The sequence below is a fragment of the Cyprinodon variegatus genome, unplaced genomic scaffold (genome assembly GCF_000732505.1).
Source record: "Cyprinodon variegatus isolate N-32 unplaced genomic scaffold, C_variegatus-1.0 Scaffold319, whole genome shotgun sequence".
NCBI classification, from domain to species: Eukaryota; Metazoa; Chordata; class Actinopteri; order Cyprinodontiformes; family Cyprinodontidae; genus Cyprinodon; species Cyprinodon variegatus.
The window spans coordinates 193609-210926 of NW_015150772.1; the positions used below are offsets into that span (position 1 = coordinate 193609).

The window sequence follows — 17318 nt, forward strand, 5'->3', positions numbered from 1 at the left end:
AAAAAGGGAAAAAAAAGAAAAAATAGCCATGCTGTGAAAACTGAAGGAATAGTGCCCATAAGTTGTAATGTACCACTGTTTTCTTTCTCCATTCTAGGTTTTTATTTTTCAATGGTTGTATTAATTTCAATGTGTGAAATTGAGAAATGTATATTTTATATGTATATTTTTTTCCAAAGCACCAAAAGGATGCTGCTAAAGGTTGAAGAGCTATGCTAAACTGAACACTAATGCTGATGTGGGGAGTGTGTTTTTCCTTGCACATCTTGTGATAATTTTTTAATTAAAGACTTAAACCACAAATATATTTTTTTCTTCTTTTCCGGAAGTTACTGAAATTAAACAGGCTCATTTCAGAAAGTGCATGCAAAAAATATCAGGCTGGGTTAAAAAAAATGATTATTTTAATCTGATAAATATGGAGATGTCTGTGTGTTTAAAAATGAGAGGGCAAAAGGTAATATATCACTAAATACATGTAATGCTAAACATGATGTTTTGGTATTTTTTAATTTTTTTTACTTGGATGATCAGACATCTTCTGTAGTTTTTTAAAACTCATGCCTTTTCCCATTGAGACATGGTGCTGTCCAGTTAATAACTGTCAGATATTATATCTTTCTATTTCTGCTTCCATTATAGTAAAAGCTATGGATTCCATTAGGGTGAAATTGAATTAATTCTACCCAACAGATTTTCTACTATTAACTAAAAGGACATCTCTTAAACTAAAACAAACAAACGAGAAGGTTTAAAGTTTTCTTTTTTTTTTCTCAACGCACCATTCATTATCTACACTAGTAAAGTTGTAACCACAGATTGGATGAAAATACAAGACTAGGTGTATTGCGCCATCGCATGTTAAGGCAATAAATCTTTATAGCTAATATAGTGTATGTGATGTAACCAGAAGTAGTGGGATCAGATGTTTGGTGGACCATACGTTACATTGCAATCTAATGTTTACTGCATTTGTATTGTTGGAAAGAATGGATCAGTTGGACGTACATAATGTAACAATGGGTATAAATCTTCACAAATATGTTATAGCAACTGCAAAGTATGGTGAAGGGAGAATGATGATTTGGGCTTTGTTTTGGCTACAACAGCTTGGAACTATAAACCTCTGGATTTTAGCACAAAGTCAAATGGAACTAACTGTATATTTCTATACTATATACTTTAGGTTGTTTTATCTTGATTAGTTTCACTTAATCCTGGAGCTTGTTTTTCTTTTCTTTTTTTACCTTAATCTTTGTATAATAAATATTTTCTGTGTTGGGAATCTGGGTTTCTGCACTTGAAGGCGGATTTAAACGTACAAACCTAATCATGACTAGGTCATTATGTCATAAAACTTTATTGTTTTGTCTGTCTGTCTGTCTTTTTTTTTTTTTTTTTGCCTTATTTAAATAAACAAACACTTGAGATCAAGGCATCTTTGCACCCAGTAAGAAGGGGAGGTGAAAGCTCTCATCAGTATTTCTCCAGAGACTAATTAAATGTTTGTGCTGCAAGTTAAACCTCATCTTTTTGAAAATCTGATTTTAGCAGATTGAATGCAAATTGATATTATTGTTTAAGTTACAATTAAACCTTCTTTGTCAAACGTTCAAAGCATCATTCCTTGCAGAAACATTTATGTCTGAGGATGTTTTCTGGGTCAACCTTCGTGTTGGTTGACATGTGACTCGTTATCATTAAAGAAGCGGTTTTGTCCTCTATGCTGAATAGCTTAAATAAAACGCCGCCTGTGGCAGAAGTTGAATAGCGATCCCAACTCCTTGATCAGTCAGCTTCCTGACACTGCTGTGGTGTTACAGAGAAATCTGCTGATGTCATCTTTCAGGTGCGTCTTTTGCTGGAGCTCTACCGTCTCCAGGGAAACATAACGAGGGTGAAGATTAACGAGCTGAAGCCTCTGAAGCCTCGCTATGAAGTCCCCGATGTGCTGATCAGGGAGCCGCCCACTGAGCCGTGAGTGTCCTGTGAGATCTGTGTGGAGTGGATTGAGAAATTTAAAATTTTTTGTCTGAAATAAATACAGAGTCTTATTTAAGCCGTAGATAGACATTTCTTCCTAATTTCTGAATTTTTCTCCCTCAGCCTCTCCCTCCTGTCCCAGGATGAGAACGGGGTGGTTCTGTCCCTGGGAGCAGAGTCCCAGCGGGTCATTGTCAGTGCTCGGCCCTTCAGGCTCGACATCGTTGAGGGACGTGACGTGCTGATGTCCCTGAACTCACGTGGCCTGCTTGGTTTCGAGCACTTGAGGATGCGCAAGGACACGTGAGAATACACACACTCACACTTCCACAGACAGACCTGTCTTTTTTCTTTTCTTTTTTTTTTACCCATGTTGTCACTCAGTGGATGAATTCAGTTTCTGTTCCCATGATATATATTTTTTTTGTTTGTTTTTTTCAGTACTGTCTCTGACTCGTTCTGTCCTTTTCTCCCTATCATCCCAGTTTCTCCTATAAAGTAACTAGCACAGTGGCTAGCGTGTGGGATAATATCAAGAGGGTATTCTCTAGGTAAAGACCCTTAAGATTTGTGTATATTCTGTTCCTTGTGCTATTGCTTCCCATAGTTACATAAAACATGGAGTATCCCATCACACCAAGTTTGTTCTTTACCCTGAGATAAATGTGGCTTTAGCTGAGGATGTGGGTCAGTGCGTGCATGGAGGTGTTCGGATGTAGATTTGACTCTGGAATTACTAAACAAATCAATCGGATCATAAAAACGATAATAAATCAAATATGCTTGAATGTACTTTACTGTGCATTTATGTGACAGACCAGCACAGAGTTGTGCACAGATGATTGTGTAAGGGATGAACATTTTTTCCCAAAAATCCCTTTTTTATGATCTTTTTTCCCCCATCCAATATTGCAAATCTAATGTGATCTTCTTTTCTTTATTCTTTGCACCATCCAGCATGTAGATGTTTTGCTCCAGGGTTTCGTTATTTTCATAACCATAACAAATTGCTATTTCAGAGTTCACTGTGGGAGGATTGTACTGTTGCTGTTGTGTGGGAAAGTTCTTACTTCTCGTTGCATGCATGCATCTCCATGCTTCCTGCAACTTTCTTTTCCCTTCTTTGTTTTTGGAAGCCAACTTTAAGAGTATTGCTGCCACCTGATGAGAAATGTCAGCTTCTTCCTTTTGTTAAATGTAATGTGAACAGTGAAATTTTGAAAAATAGCTTTTCTTAAATGCATTTAATTGACCAGTCCTATTTGTAAAGTGGAAAAAAATAAATTTTCCTCCAATTTTAATTTTTAAGGTGCGTCTATACCGGCTTTCTACATCTAGAAACTAAAGTATTTTTTCTGGTCATTCTAACTTATTAAAAAAATTCTGATGAAAACATCAGTAAAGACCAAACTTTAAGTCTAGTCCCAAAATTAAGTGAGAGCTTTGACCAGGCTGCTCCTATATGCTTTTATTATGAAACCCCATTATAGCTCTAGCTGTAGGTGTAGCTTTGCTGATCTGTTGTAAAGTGAACATCCACTACAGTCTGAAGGCTGTAAAAGTATTTTTCCCCCAACAATTTCTCTATATTCAGTTTAGTTCATTTTTCCATCCCCTGCCTGCTGAGGAGAAACCCCCTCACATCATGACTTGGCGTTTTCAGGGTCATGTGCAGTTTGTTTTCCACCAGTGATGGGTGTATTACATTACAGATAGTTGTTAAATTCTTCCTCCTGAGCCATACATCTCTGTAGCTCCTCCTGAGTCACTATGGATCTCTTTGCAACGTCTGATTATTTTTTCTTTCAGCGTGATGATTGAAAGCTGCTTTTTGTCCGTCTATCACATACAATGCCCATGTTTAAGGGGTTTAGACACTTTGGACAGATGTGCTTTGCAAACCCACATGCAGTCTGTGTCCTTTCAGTGTAGCTTACAGGCTGATCAGCTCCCATTGGCAGCATCTCTGTTTGCATTGATTGAAGGTCATTTTATTTTGTTTCCTCTGGACGTTGACTGGTCCTGTCAGCTGTCCACTGCATGTTACCGCTTAAGTTCACCTACTTCTGCAGCTCAAGGATTTTGATTTATTTTTTTTATGAATCTCTGCTTTAATCTGGGGTTTTTCTTCGTTTTTTTTTATTTTTCTGGTGAGGTGTGGTGCAGCATATCTAACTCTAATCTCTCCACCCTTGAAGCAGCCACAGGGCAGCGTGTTGTTCAGTCCCCATCTATGGTCCTAGTTTAGTCCCTGGGTCTGTAGAGTCGCATTTAGCTGTCCCTGCAGTGGGGGGGCAGTTATATTCCTGCCCCCTTTTCAGCCTTTTATCTTTAACTTTAGCTTCATTATTTCAGAATATTATGGCTCTCATAAGATGGTTGCAAAAGTAACACTATTTTTCCTGTATTTCTTCCTCTTCATCGTTCACCCCAAGCAGTCAGGCTGATCCGGAGGCTGACAACAAAGAGGCGACAGATCCGCCTAGCCAGGTCGAGGTATGTTAGGATTCTTTCTTTTACTCCTTACAGTTTAACTCGTGGTTTCTGCTCCTCCGTGACTATTTTTTCTTTTTTGACTACCAGACCACTAAAGAAGAGGAAGAGAAAGTAGAAGACGGGATGTGGGAAGAAACGTTTAAATCGCACACAGACAGCAAACCAAATGGTACACCATAACGGTTCTTAACGCCTCCATGTTCTTCAGAGTGAAAGATTTTATTTTCGAATGTTAGAATTAAAATGTTGAAGAAAACTTGAATGTATGTCCTCTGAGTGCTGTTGTCTCGCTCCTCAGGACCCTCTGCTGTCAGTTTAGACTTCTCATTGCCAGGCGTGGAGCACGTCTATGGCATCCCAGAACATGCCGACACCCTCAAACTTAAAACAACAGAGTGAGTGCCAGCTGCGGGTTTCATTTACGAAAGTCAGATATGGATATGACAGTTGAAATGCCTCTTTTTTTTTTTTCTTTTTTTTTCTCCAGTAGCGGGGATCCTTATCGGCTTTATAACCTGGATGTTTTCCAGTATGAATTGTACAACCCTATGGCTCTGTATGGGAGTGTCCCTGTTATGTTGGCACACAATGCTCAGCGCACTACAGGCATCTTCTGGCTCAATGCTGCAGAAACCTGGGTGGATATAAGTTCAAACACAGCAGGAAAGGTGAAGTCCGTTACCTCTAACCAGCAGGATTTCTTTTTTTCTGGTTTTCTTTTGGTTTCCAAATAATGTTTTTGTTCCTCTTCAGACTGTGTTTGGAAAAATGCTGGATTATGTTCAAGGCTCCAGTGAAACGCCACAGACTGATGTCCGCTGGATCTCAGAAAGTGGAATCATCGATGTCTTTCTCATGCTGGGACCAACTCCCAGAGAGGTCTTTTCCCAGTATGCCTCTCTAACAGGTGAGAAGAAAGAGGGTCACATTCGCTACACAAGCTTTTAAGTTCCTTGCTGTCAAGTCATTTATGTTGGATGTGGACAAACTGCTTAGATCTTTTGGAACAAAATCAAGCTTTTAACCATAAATGTACATTAAATTGTTTTAAAAAAAATATGCATCATTTAATTTGTTGTAAAACCTGAATGTGTTGGATCTACAAGGTACAATGGATCCTCTTTGGTATCATGTTGGTTATCGTTAACTTTATTTACTCTAGGTTGCAATACTTAATGTGGTTCAATTTCAACAGCAGTACACAGTGCTAAATCCTATTAAACATCAAGCATTCCCTCAATAGAGAGGAAAAACACTCTAATATCCCTGGTCCAAATTAATTTAACAGCAGATAAAATTAACCAGGTTGGAAAAGGTTGCAAGGCTAAGGACTCGCATTAAAAATAATCTTTATTAAAGGAACACAGGCAGTTGGTTTCCTAAAGGTTTCAACTTATTGAAACTGGTTCATTTTTTTTTTTTCCATCTGAAAGTGATGAAAATGATCCTGTTTGATCACTTTGATCCAATCCTTCTGAGCTTCTCCTTTACTCTTCCCTCAGGCACTCAGGCCTTCCCTCCTTTGGCCTCACTCGGCTACCACCAGTGCCGCTGGAACTACAACGATCAGGAAGACGTGCGTGCGGTGGATGCCGGCTTCGACGAGCATGACATCCCCTACGATTTCATTTGGCTGGATATTGAGCACACGGATGGGAAGCGCTATTTCACCTGGGATCCTCACAAGTTTGCATCACCAAAGGAAATGCTTCAGGGTCTCATGGACAAAAAACGCAAGGTACAGACTAAAAGATGGTGAATCATCCCCAAAATTAAAACGTTTCATTAGTCCAACCACAGTTCATATGAAACCTGCAATTTGGTTTATACCATTTTCCAACTCTGGGAAAGAACTGGATTTAGCGATTCATATCAAATAATGTCCGAATCCTGGTTGTTAGGAGTAAGGAAGGCCATTCAGAGTAAAAACAGTCCATACGACCCCTGAATATAGGGTCAGTCTAAGGATGCTTTAACTGTGTATTGGTCTCTAACACACAGTTGTCTTAGATGAGGTTTTTACATGAACACGTGATTCAAACTATTGAAATTTATTAAAATGTTTTTTTACTTTTACAAACTGAAGGTTTTATAGATGATTAAATTCTTCTTTTGAAGGATCTCTGCCAATTGATGCAATTAAAAGAGTTAAACTATCCCTTAATCGTAGAGCCAGCTGCAGCATTATGGAGTTTTTTCTTGGTTTGAGTTAAAGGTTTGTATTCAGTGTGAAAATTTGTTGTTTTCACACTGAAATCATGCTTAATTTGTTGCTGCTGCAAAAATCTGGCCTGCAAGCACACACACACACACACACACAGATCAAAATAGATGGATATGATGCATGCACAGAATATTGCTCGCCTGTAAAGTTGCAACAGTATACAGGGGCTTGGAGCAGTTTGCTTTTTATTGTTTTAATGCTGCATCTGTACTGTTTTCATCAGTGTGTGCGTGAATGACTGAATGTAGTGAAAAGCGCTTTGCTCCTGACTTGATGTTGCTGAACTGATTTTCCTCATTAACTCCTCCAAGGGTTCCAGCACAGTCACTAGTTTTTCCAGTAAACTCCGCTCATTGGCTGAAAGTGTTGGCGGCAGGTTGTTGTCGCTTGTCTCTAATGCTGCGTTCACACCGGGGGCAGCTGGCGCGACAGAAGCAGCGAGTTTACATGCAAAGTCAATGGTTGACGCGCAGCAAAAGGTCCCGCGGCGCGTTTCGAGCAGCAAGCGCAGCGCGTCTGAGCAGCTGAAGCAGCGCGTCGGGCGCGTTTTGGCATCTGACGCGCGTGATGCGCCGCAAACGCGTTGCTGCTCGAGATGGAAAAATTTAATTTTTGCTGCTCGACGCGCCGCGTCAACCAATCAGAGAAGCTGATCTGGGAGCTGGCTGGGAGAGAGACACAGCGCTGATGACACAGACTGCTCTGATCACTTCTCTTAAACAGTTTATTAACGCATAATTAACTTAAAATATATACATCTGCCGGCAGAATATGTTCGCTTTTATTATTCTGGTGCCTGCAGATCGGATTATTTAGATGAAAAACACCTACCAGCCACCGCGGTAAACCGCAAGGAGGCGACCCGGCCAGAGGCTGCTGATGAAGGGATTCCTTCTGTCGGCGCACCGCCGGTATGTGGGGGTCTGAGCGGCTCCGACAGAAATAACATTGGGAGGCAGGATTGTAATCTGGATGAACTGACTGCACTGATGAAGTTTTCAGGTGTATTTTCTCACTTAAAAACATATTAAAACTACTTTATTCCCACTGATCACAGCAAATATAGCTGCAAGGCAGAGAAAGGATAGTGAAGCTCCGCCCAACGCGCGTCAGACACACTTTTGGACCGCGCAGCGAGAGCAGCAAAGCTGCTTCAGACGCGCGTCAGAATTCACTGGTACAAGCAGCAAAAATGAAGCAGCAGACGCGATTGTGCTGCTTTTGCTGCCCCCGGTGTGAACGCAGCATTAGAAGGCTCTTGATCATTTAGGAGCTGTTCCATCTTGTCTGGACATCTTAAGACGAGCTGAGGTGGTTGAGGTGTAGTCGTACCTTGCATTTCACGTTGCAAGTCTTGTAAGACTGTCGTGAGTGCCTGAAATGTACAATCTTTTTTTTTGCTAATGCATCACTAACACTGTGTTGTAAAATCTGGCTCTTGTGCAAAGCAAGGAAGACAAGCCAGAGTGGGAACTGCAATGTCGTCCATAGCACCTGTCTTGTTACTTGGATTGTCATGTAGAATGACATGCATTTTCAAAGGGATCTGCCAGGTTTGAAGTCTCTGTGATGGAGGCAGTGATTGTAGCTGACTTGTTTGAACCCCTATGCTTTTTCAGCTGAAGTACTGCACTACAGAGGCCATGAGCATCGTAGTCAAGCCAGTGAACTGAGACTTACCGGCCACGTTGGGCAGACATCTACAGTCCAAATATATGTAGTAAAGATCACAGCTGAAACATCTTTTAACTTATCAGCGTATTTTGTTGACCCTCGGTCGTATAATTCCAGTAGTGCAGTCCTGATGCAGTCATCTGCTGGACGGTAAACTATACCTGGGCTCCAAAATGCTCATTAAGGCTATGAAATCCCTTGTTTTCTACTACTAATCCAGAGCAATAAAGTCAAGCGAGTTCCTTTTTGCTTTCATGTTTTCAGCTAGAAGTTTACTTTGTTTTTTAATTGACTCCAGCAGCTATTCCTTTTTCTCAACTTGCCAAAGTCCCAATGCTCCCCACAGGGTCCTTTTTTCAAATGTTTAACTCAATTTGTGATGAACAATACAACAGTGGAACCTCCTCTCCGTACAACAGCTTTGCAAATGTTGCAAGTCGCTGCACACATGGAATAACTTACAGAGTAACTTAAGCAGACTATGTTGTTGACAATTTGTGGATCAGAATGTCCTCACCTTGGATAGGAAATTTCTGATCTGTTAATTAAATTGCTGTCCGAACTAGATACCAAAGCTGGATTAGATTTGCCCCTCCCCTAAACTCCACCTGCTTTAAATCCTCCCTGAAGCAGCTTTCAAACTTCATCAGACCAATGTCTAAACAGACATTTATGCTTTCCAGATGGTTGCCATCGTGGACCCTCACATCAAAGTGGACACCAACTATAAGATCCATAATGAGATTCGCTCTCGGGGTTTCTACATTAAGAATAAAGATGGCGCAGACTATGAAGGCTGGTGCTGGCCTGGTAAGACTCCTTCGGCTCTGTCTTGTTTTTCTCTTTTTCAGTAATTAAAACCCGTTTTGTTTTTCTCACCTTTCCTTTGTACTCTCCCTGTACTGCTGGTGGATAACAGGCAGCGCTGGTTATCCAGACTTCACCCGTCCTGACATGAGAGCCTGGTGGGCCGGCCAGTTCGCCTACGATCAGTATGAGGTGAGCTACCAGGAGATTTTATAGAAACATCTTCTATGGTATAAAACATTTATAGTGAAGGAGTTAATTATGGTTGTTTCCCCGTTTCCTCTTCGCTTAACAACGTCTCTGTTTAATATTCTGCAGGGTTCCATGGAGAACTTGTATACATGGAATGACATGAATGAGCCATCTGTGTTCAACGGGCCTGAAGTCACTATGCACAAGGATGCGTTGCATGGATCCTGGGAGCACCGTGACGTGCATAACCTATACGGCTTCTATGTGGTGAGTGTTTCAGCTGATTCCTATGAAAACTTTAGGTCACACCTCTGTCCTTTGACCTGAGTTACTGTTTGTAGTATTTAGTTATTTTTAAAAGGTGTTAGAGTATCACTAATGGCTACAGTAAACTATTGATCTGCTACGACTGTAACAATGTAAGTAAAATGTAAATGATGCTCAGTGATGTATTTTCTGGACTTGCAGCAAATGGCCACTGCACAGGGTTTGATTGAAAGGTCTGGAGGGGTGGAGAGACCGTTTGTCCTCACCAGGGCTTTCTTTGCCGGTTCCCAGCGTTTGGGTGAGGCCTCCGTCCTTTTTGCATAAAAAACTGAAGCTTAAGATATTAGGAAATTGTTAAGAATGTCTACTATCTACAGTAGCCAGCTCTATTAAATGCAAAAAGATTTTGAAATGTGAATTGTGCATGAAGGTGCTGTGTGGACCGGAGACAACGCTGCTGAGTGGGACCATCTGAAAATCTCTATCCCCATGTGTCTGAGTCTGGGCCTGGTGGGAATCTCCTTCTGTGGCGGTGAGTTTCTTCTTCGAGCCTCTTTGTGGTCTTGAACTTCATCTTGTGAGTTTTGGACCAGATGCAGTTGTCCAAATTTCCCATACATTACAGTCTTAAAGTGTCTACTTGAGTCACAACTATAATGGAGGAGTCTCCAGTTGCAAGACAATTCAAAGTGCTTTTATCTTAAAAAGCAAAGTACATTGCAGTGGCATAGAGGCAACAGAACAGCTGGAAAATAAAACTGACCTTAAAATCAGAGGATCGGATACAATAATTAAGAATATGGAATGAAAGTTGAAAACTTTCTAATGTTTACATGGCTCTGTAAACATTGTGCCACACAATAAAATGTTTAATCTTAATTTAAAGCCGCTGAGGGTTTCAGCACTTTACATTTTCTGAGAATTTACTCCAGATTTGTGTAGCACAAGAACTAAAAGCTGCTTTTAGGTTGGAGCCAGAACACCTGAGAGGTCTGGGTGGTTTATACACTAACAACTCATTCAAGAATTCACAGAGATCTATAGACTAACATAAGTGTGTTAAAATATATTTCCTGAAAGAGGGATAGCCAGTGTAATGATTGTAAAACTGAGGTTGTATGCTCCACTTTGATAGTGAGGATGCAGGCAGCAGCATTCTGGATCAATTGCAGCTATCTGTTCGATATTTTAGGCAGACCAGTGAAGACACCATTACTGTGATTAAGTTTACTAAAGGTGAATCCATGAGTTGTTTTTTAAGGTCCTGCTGAGACATTCGTCCTTTAACCCTGTAGATGATCAGCACTTGAATTTAGTATATATACAGCTAACTGATTATATAACTTAAATATAGAACTCCTGAAAACAAAGTAGGAACACCAAACTACATTATGAATGTGATGTGTGTAGCAGCCATATTGAATAGAAAGTAAGATGGTATCCCTGTGGTTTTCTGCCTTGGGATGCTGACCTTCAGGAAAATTCCAGATTGAACTTTCCATACAGATTACAAACGAACTAAAGACATATCACCTTGGAGATAACATTACTCTTAACTTGCCATTTCTGAGTACTTTGAATGCCGTGTTTGCACCGTTCTGGAATAGCCGCTGATAAGAGATTTTTGCTTCAGGTCAAGGTTCTGTTTGGAGTTCTGAACCTACATTCACATAGCAAGCAAATGTGACCCAAATATGCCACTATTACCCAAATGGGAACAAGAACCGACTTCTTCTTTGCTGTCCAAATGGCCTGAGTGATATGTTGTTCAACATGTTCCTGACTCCCACTACTAATCCACCTAAGCTGCCTCCTTTCCAATAATAATGTTTAAAACTACATCCATACTCTGCTAAATTCAAAAATGCAAAGTCTTGCAATCGCCATTTTTCTACTAAATAACAAATAATTGTTCAGGTGATAACTCTGAAACCAACATGGCAGCAGCGGATGTAAACCCATGAGATGTATAAATTTTTCAGCCATATCTCTAGAGGGCGCCACCATTCTCCAACTACTTCCGGTCTTCATTCTTTTACAAGGCAGAAAGGTCCATTTTCTGTAGCATTTTTGTGAAATTTTGCAATATCGATAGGATTGAAAAACCACCTCAGTGAAGTGTGATTGCTGTGTTTGCATATCATGGTTAATGGAAACGCAGCTATAGGCTCCTCTACAGCTGCTGTTGTCAAACCTCCATCAAAGGCCACCGTTGCAACTGATGCTCCTGTTATTGATTTATTTTGTCCTTGCCTTACACCTTATCCGCCATTAAATAACTGCAGATGCAACAAAATGCAGAGATGGACATTGAGTGACCTATGACTGAAAAACAAAAAGTTTAGGCCAATAAGATTATATTTAACTTAAAAGAGATGCATAATGGTTTTAAATCCTCCCTTTTCTTGTGAATATGGTTCAGGTGTGGTTTATATAAAGTAAAACTGGTCTCTTTGGTCTCAATTTGTCTTTAACTTAGTGTCTGAATACTTAATATTTAAATAAATGAGGCAACAAAGCAGGTGAATTCAACCTTGCTGCTTGGATGAGAAGAATAAGGAATACAGATCACCCTGCAGTGTTCATGTTCCTATGGAAACAGGACTGTGCTGTTGCCATAGTGAATGTCCCCCTGGTAATGTAGCTGCAGTTCATTTTTAGTCATGTTTGCTTGAATGTTTTGTTTTTGTAATTTGCTTCCCTGCTGTTCAGACTTGATTTAACAAAAAAACATTTTAAAAAAGCACTGGGTTTGTGTGAATGAATCAATCCTTTTCTCTGTTTCACAGCTGACGTTGGTGGTTTCTTTAAGTCTCCAAGTTCTGAGCTGCTGGTGCGTTGGTACCAGACGGGGGCTTACCAGCCGTTTTTCAGGGCCCATGCCCACCTGGACACGCCTCGCCGTGAGCCCTGGCTGTTCGGCCCAGAAAACACGGCTCTGATCCGCGAAGCTGTGCGCCAGCGCTACACATTTTTGCCTTACTGGTACCAGCTCTTCTATCATGCTTATCAAACTGGAGAGCCCGTCATGAGGTGAGAACCAGGAGGGTACACAGCTTCCTCCCTCTATCTTTGTATTAAAGGTTTTTATCTCGGTAGTAATGGCTGACTGCTTTAACCAACACAGATTATTATTAAAAACATCAAAGCAATCAACTTGAGCAATGTAAGATTTGGGCCCAATCCCAATACACCCTGTTTTCAACAACTAGCCCTTATTCACTACCACTAGCCCTCACCCACTACCAACACAGCGTGGAATTGAAGCCGTAACAGTAAGGGCTTCATAATCTTCCCTAGGAATTGGGACACCACTCCCTGCATAGTTGAAGTTCAGGTTCTAAAACGACTGCATATTTACATATGCACATACATAAGATATGTGCCAGCATAAGAGAGGAGAACAAAGCTTTTTTAAAACATTTTTTGTAAACCATTGAACCTTAAATTATAAAAGGGGATTAATTGAGCTCTAGCCTTTTCCACGATCAGGTGTAATTATTTTTTAAGTGATTATTAAACCTAGCTGACAGTGATAAATGATTACAAAACTGTAGGACATAACAGTGTCATGATTTTTTTTTTTTATTTTTTTTTTTTTTAATCAACATGGAAGATGGAGAAAATGTTAAAGATTGAAGCGGGGAATGCATTTTGTAGGTCGCTTTTAAAAAGACGTTTTAAGTTATTCCTAGAAGGTCTGTTTCGTCTCCTACCTCCAGCACAGACACTGACAGCTGATGACTCTTCTCTTCCTCGCTAAGGGGCTGTCTGCACAGTACGCTGCTCTGGTCCTCCACTGCACTTCCACAGTTAGCCTAGGTTCTAGCTCCTGCCAGCTGTAGCCTCTCCTAGCACAGTCTCCTTGGCGGGCTTCTCTGATGTTCTGCTGTCCTACTCCCGGCCAGCTGTAGCCCCTCTACCTCGCCTTCAGCATTCTGTCTACTTTTCTGATCTTCTGCTGGTCTATTTCTAATTCCTGTCAGCTGTAAATTGGGCTTCTCCGATCCACAGTTGTGCTTCCCCGCTCTCCTCCTGAGTTAGAGGCAGGCGCTGTCTTCGCCCCCCCCCTCTGGAGCACTGTTTCCCCAGCAGGTTCCTCTGATCTCCCTCTCTGCTTCCTTAGATGGGAACGGCTGGCAGCCTCTTTCGGTTCCGGTACACTCTCCCTCGACGTTTCCTGCTGCTTCTGTCTGAGCACCAAAAACACAATCTCACCTAAGTTCCATTGTCCAGGAGAATCGGGTGAACCCAGAAAGCAGACGCCAACTGCTTTTTTTGGTTTCAAAAGTTAAAAAGGAAAAAACACACAAAAAAATGGAAGTTGCTCCATAGAATCCCTGTCCTCCCATCTTTTCTGTGAAATTGTCTCTGGCCCTTCCCCAGCAAGTGGATCGTATTGGGATTGGGTCTTAAGTTTAGCATTTTTTCTAACATGAACAATATTTTTAAACTTTAGAAAGTTCTCAAATTCCAGATGTTTCTCCCAGTCCACAGAAAATAATGGTATTTCAGGTAACTCTCCTTTTCTGTTGCAGACCACTTTGGGTGGAGTATCCCCAGGACCCTGCTACTTTTGCTTTGGATGATGAGTTTCTGCTTGGTGAGAAACAAAATGCTGATTCTCTATAATTAATATGCAGAGTTTTGTCAGTTCCACTTGTTTTTCTTCCCATTTAGAAGATGTGTATGTGACTGGTTTCTGCTCCCACCTTTTGGCTTATTATGTAGATGGTGCAGGTTTAGAAATGGTTTTGCTACCAGTCAAATGACATGTCTAAAGCTTGTTTTGAATGTGTTTATCACACATCTCTAGAATGATGGGATCAACTACTCTATTAGAAAACAGGCTAAAGTAAAAACAAAATTGCTTGTTTTAATCTGTCCTTATGTGAAACTGATTTATTTCCTCCTTTTTTTTCTGGCTCATTCTGCTGCAGGCCGAGACCTGTTGGTGCACCCAGTAACTGAAGAGGGAGCCAGAGGAGTCACTGCTTACCTGCCTGGGAAAGATGAGGTAACATACTCGCTTCTGAACACCTTGTATTTGTCTTGAAGTTAGATTACGGTTGTTTTTAATCTGTATTTGTCCTCAGGTCTGGTTCGACATCCACACCTTCCAGAAGCACAACGGGGTGCAAAACCTTTACATCCCTGTCACCATGAGCTCCGTAAGACAAAAACCTAAACAAACCAGTATAATGTCTAGTTTCTCATGCTTTTAGATCATTTTTAAACTGCTTTGTTACTAGACCTTGATTGGATCCTCCTTTTCTTCTTTCATTTTAGATCCCAGTGTTCCAGCGCGGCGGCTCCATCATTCCCAGGAAGCTTCGAGTTCGCAGGTCCTCCGCCTGTATGGAGGATGACCCGTACACTCTCTATGTGGCTCTTGATAATAGGGTAAATAGACTTTAAACCATCTTAATTACAGCTGGCTAATTCTGCCGAGTCCCTTCTTCCATATTGCAATGAATGCTGGATTGTCCTCATTTATCTTGTGATGTTTTGACAGAGAACTGCAGAAGGAGAGCTGTACATAGACGATGGCCACACCTTTAACTTTGAAAAGAGGGAGTTTATCCTCCGGAAGTTTTCCTTCACCAACAATGTCCTGTCCTCTGTGTGCGTTTAATACCTCTTCACTCCATAATAAAAATAAAACCTAAATCAGGCAACGAAGTCCATGTTTCACTGGAGCTTTCACCTAAAAACTCTAAAAGATGAATTTCTTCTTCCGTCTGCTCCACAGTAACCTTGAACCAGATGCCCAGTTTACAACCAAGTCTTGGGTGGAACGCATTATTATACTGGGTGCCAGCAAACCCAGCAAGATCACTCTTAGAACTTCTGGTAAGTTATTGATGCTCCTTTTTACTGAACAGATGTAGAGTTTGGTTAAACTAAAGCCTTTATAGTTGTGTAGAAGAGTAGATGCTTAAATTAGACTAATAATGATGGTTCAAAGTAGTTGGCAGTTAGTGGAAGATTGTGGCGTTTTTTTTTTTTTTTTAGGACTAAACCCTAAAATAAATCAGCTGATGAAACTTTTTAACCTGTCACAGAATACTGTTTTTGTTTTTTTTCGGTGCAGATGAAGTAATTTGCTGGTCAGTTCTCATTGGGTTACAGCAGTTAAGAGGCTTACGCCACATAGTCTGGTGTCCAGCTGAAAATTCATGATATAAAGACGATATAAAGCAGTATTCTTTTGTGTCAAACCAATATCTGATGAACACAATGAATATTGAAGATGTCACAACCTGCCTTTCTCTTTATATTAAAAATCTTAAATGTAATCCCAGTCCTTTCTTCTACACTCATGTTGAGCTTAGATGCAGAAAATAAAATAAAGGTTTTTAATAACACTTTATCCATACAATCAAAGCCATAATCTCTATTGACTACAGGTGGAGAAATGCTGGATTATGAGCATGTAGTTATGTGAAGTGTTGAAATAAGAAGTGGGTTTGGATGGGAGCTGCATATAGCCTATCCTGGAGAGTAACTGAAAAAATGTGAGGGCGCTAAGAGGGACGTGAATGAGCTCCTGTGGTTTAAGGAGAATCTCGATTAAAAAGAATCTGAATCTTACAGTTTGCAGATGATCAGTATTCATACCTTTGTTTCTCTTACTTTGCAGATGACCAGGAGAATCAGCTGGAGTTCGATTTCGACGCCTCCATGTCTGTGTTGACAATCCGAAAGCCTGGCATGAACGTGGGGGCAGACTGGACCGTGACCCTTCAGTAACCTTAGAGATGGAAAACAACTGATGGGAGGGAATAGACAGAATCCCTTAAACCCTCCAAACTAACTAGAGGACAACAGTAACTGCAGAAACACACTGATTACAGTTTCCATCCACATTAAGACGGTTTGGTGATCTAAGACACCAACGTCTGCCATCTTCCTTTTGTGTTCAGGCACACTGTGAGACCTGCCGATAATGATTATTATTTACTACTAGATAGATCAATGTTTGACACATTTTTAATGGAAGAAACACCAGAGTGGGTCTAGTTGGAACACTTTAGCAAAACTTCTGGCCTTTATTTTGCTGTTAAATCTTGGTTTAGCACACAGTCTGCCTCAGATAAATGCATCACTGTAAGCCGTCATAGAGTTTGAGTTTTTTTTTTAATAATGAAGGTAAACTATTTGCCTCACACACACTCCACCTGCTGCTGATTTAAAGAAATATCATTCCTTCTTTAGACAGTCCTCAGATCAGATAAGAGCTCAGCCTTCTTTCCTTGTGCTGATTAAACTATGGAGGGACAGATTAACAAGTTTCCTTTTATCCCTGTTTTTTTCCGACTGTTTCTAACTCCACAAAGATGCCTTTATCTTCAGCAGCTCATTTTCATCCAGCCTGTTGTTTCTCAGCGTTGAATGGAAACTCTTCTCATTGCTTCCGTTTAACCTAATTTTCTTTCCCACTAAGGAGTTTTGAACTGGAAATCCATCATTCAACTGATGTTTTTTCTTTTGAGACTTTTTATATTGCACTGGAGGAAGGGTAAGCTCTTATAAAATAGTTAGATTTTTATGTGTTTCCTAGGTATTAGTTGAAATCTTGTGATTTGGGTTTTTATGATTGGATCAGCTGAAATCATTGAAGACTGCTTACAGTTGTCCACTTGGAGCCATCTGATTTACAGAAACATCTGTC

General features: G+C 40.6%; 1 protein-coding gene across 5 annotated transcripts in view; it reads left to right on the forward strand.

Annotated features, from left to right (window-relative positions):
• Positions 1-17318, forward strand: part of ganab (glucosidase, alpha; neutral AB) — a 21406-nt gene extending 4088 nt beyond the window's left edge. The window contains exons 4-25 of one of the 5 annotated variants that reach the window (XM_015384664.1): positions 1850-1977; positions 2107-2286; positions 2469-2534; positions 4419-4479; positions 4567-4648; positions 4778-4874; positions 4970-5147; positions 5233-5386; positions 5982-6217; positions 9061-9187; positions 9297-9376; positions 9503-9643; positions 9845-9941; positions 10074-10175; positions 12433-12676; positions 14182-14246; positions 14584-14660; positions 14740-14814; positions 14933-15046; positions 15159-15268; positions 15396-15496; positions 16287-17318. In XM_015384664.1, coding sequence (XP_015240150.1) covers positions 1850-1977; positions 2107-2286; positions 2469-2534; positions 4419-4479; positions 4567-4648; positions 4778-4874; positions 4970-5147; positions 5233-5386; positions 5982-6217; positions 9061-9187; positions 9297-9376; positions 9503-9643; positions 9845-9941; positions 10074-10175; positions 12433-12676; positions 14182-14246; positions 14584-14660; positions 14740-14814; positions 14933-15046; positions 15159-15268; positions 15396-15496; positions 16287-16396 — 2625 coding nt within the window. In that variant the 3' untranslated portion in view covers positions 16397-17318. Of the gene's footprint in view, positions 1-1849; positions 1978-2106; positions 2287-2468; positions 2535-4418; positions 4480-4566; positions 4649-4777; positions 4875-4966; positions 5148-5232; positions 5387-5981; positions 6218-9060; positions 9188-9296; positions 9377-9502; positions 9644-9844; positions 9942-10073; positions 10176-12432; positions 12677-14181; positions 14247-14583; positions 14661-14739; positions 14815-14932; positions 15047-15158; positions 15269-15395; positions 15497-16286 lie in introns of all 5 variants that reach the window. The other 4 variants (XM_015384661.1, XM_015384662.1, XM_015384665.1 and 1 more) reach the window with 4 other exon arrangements.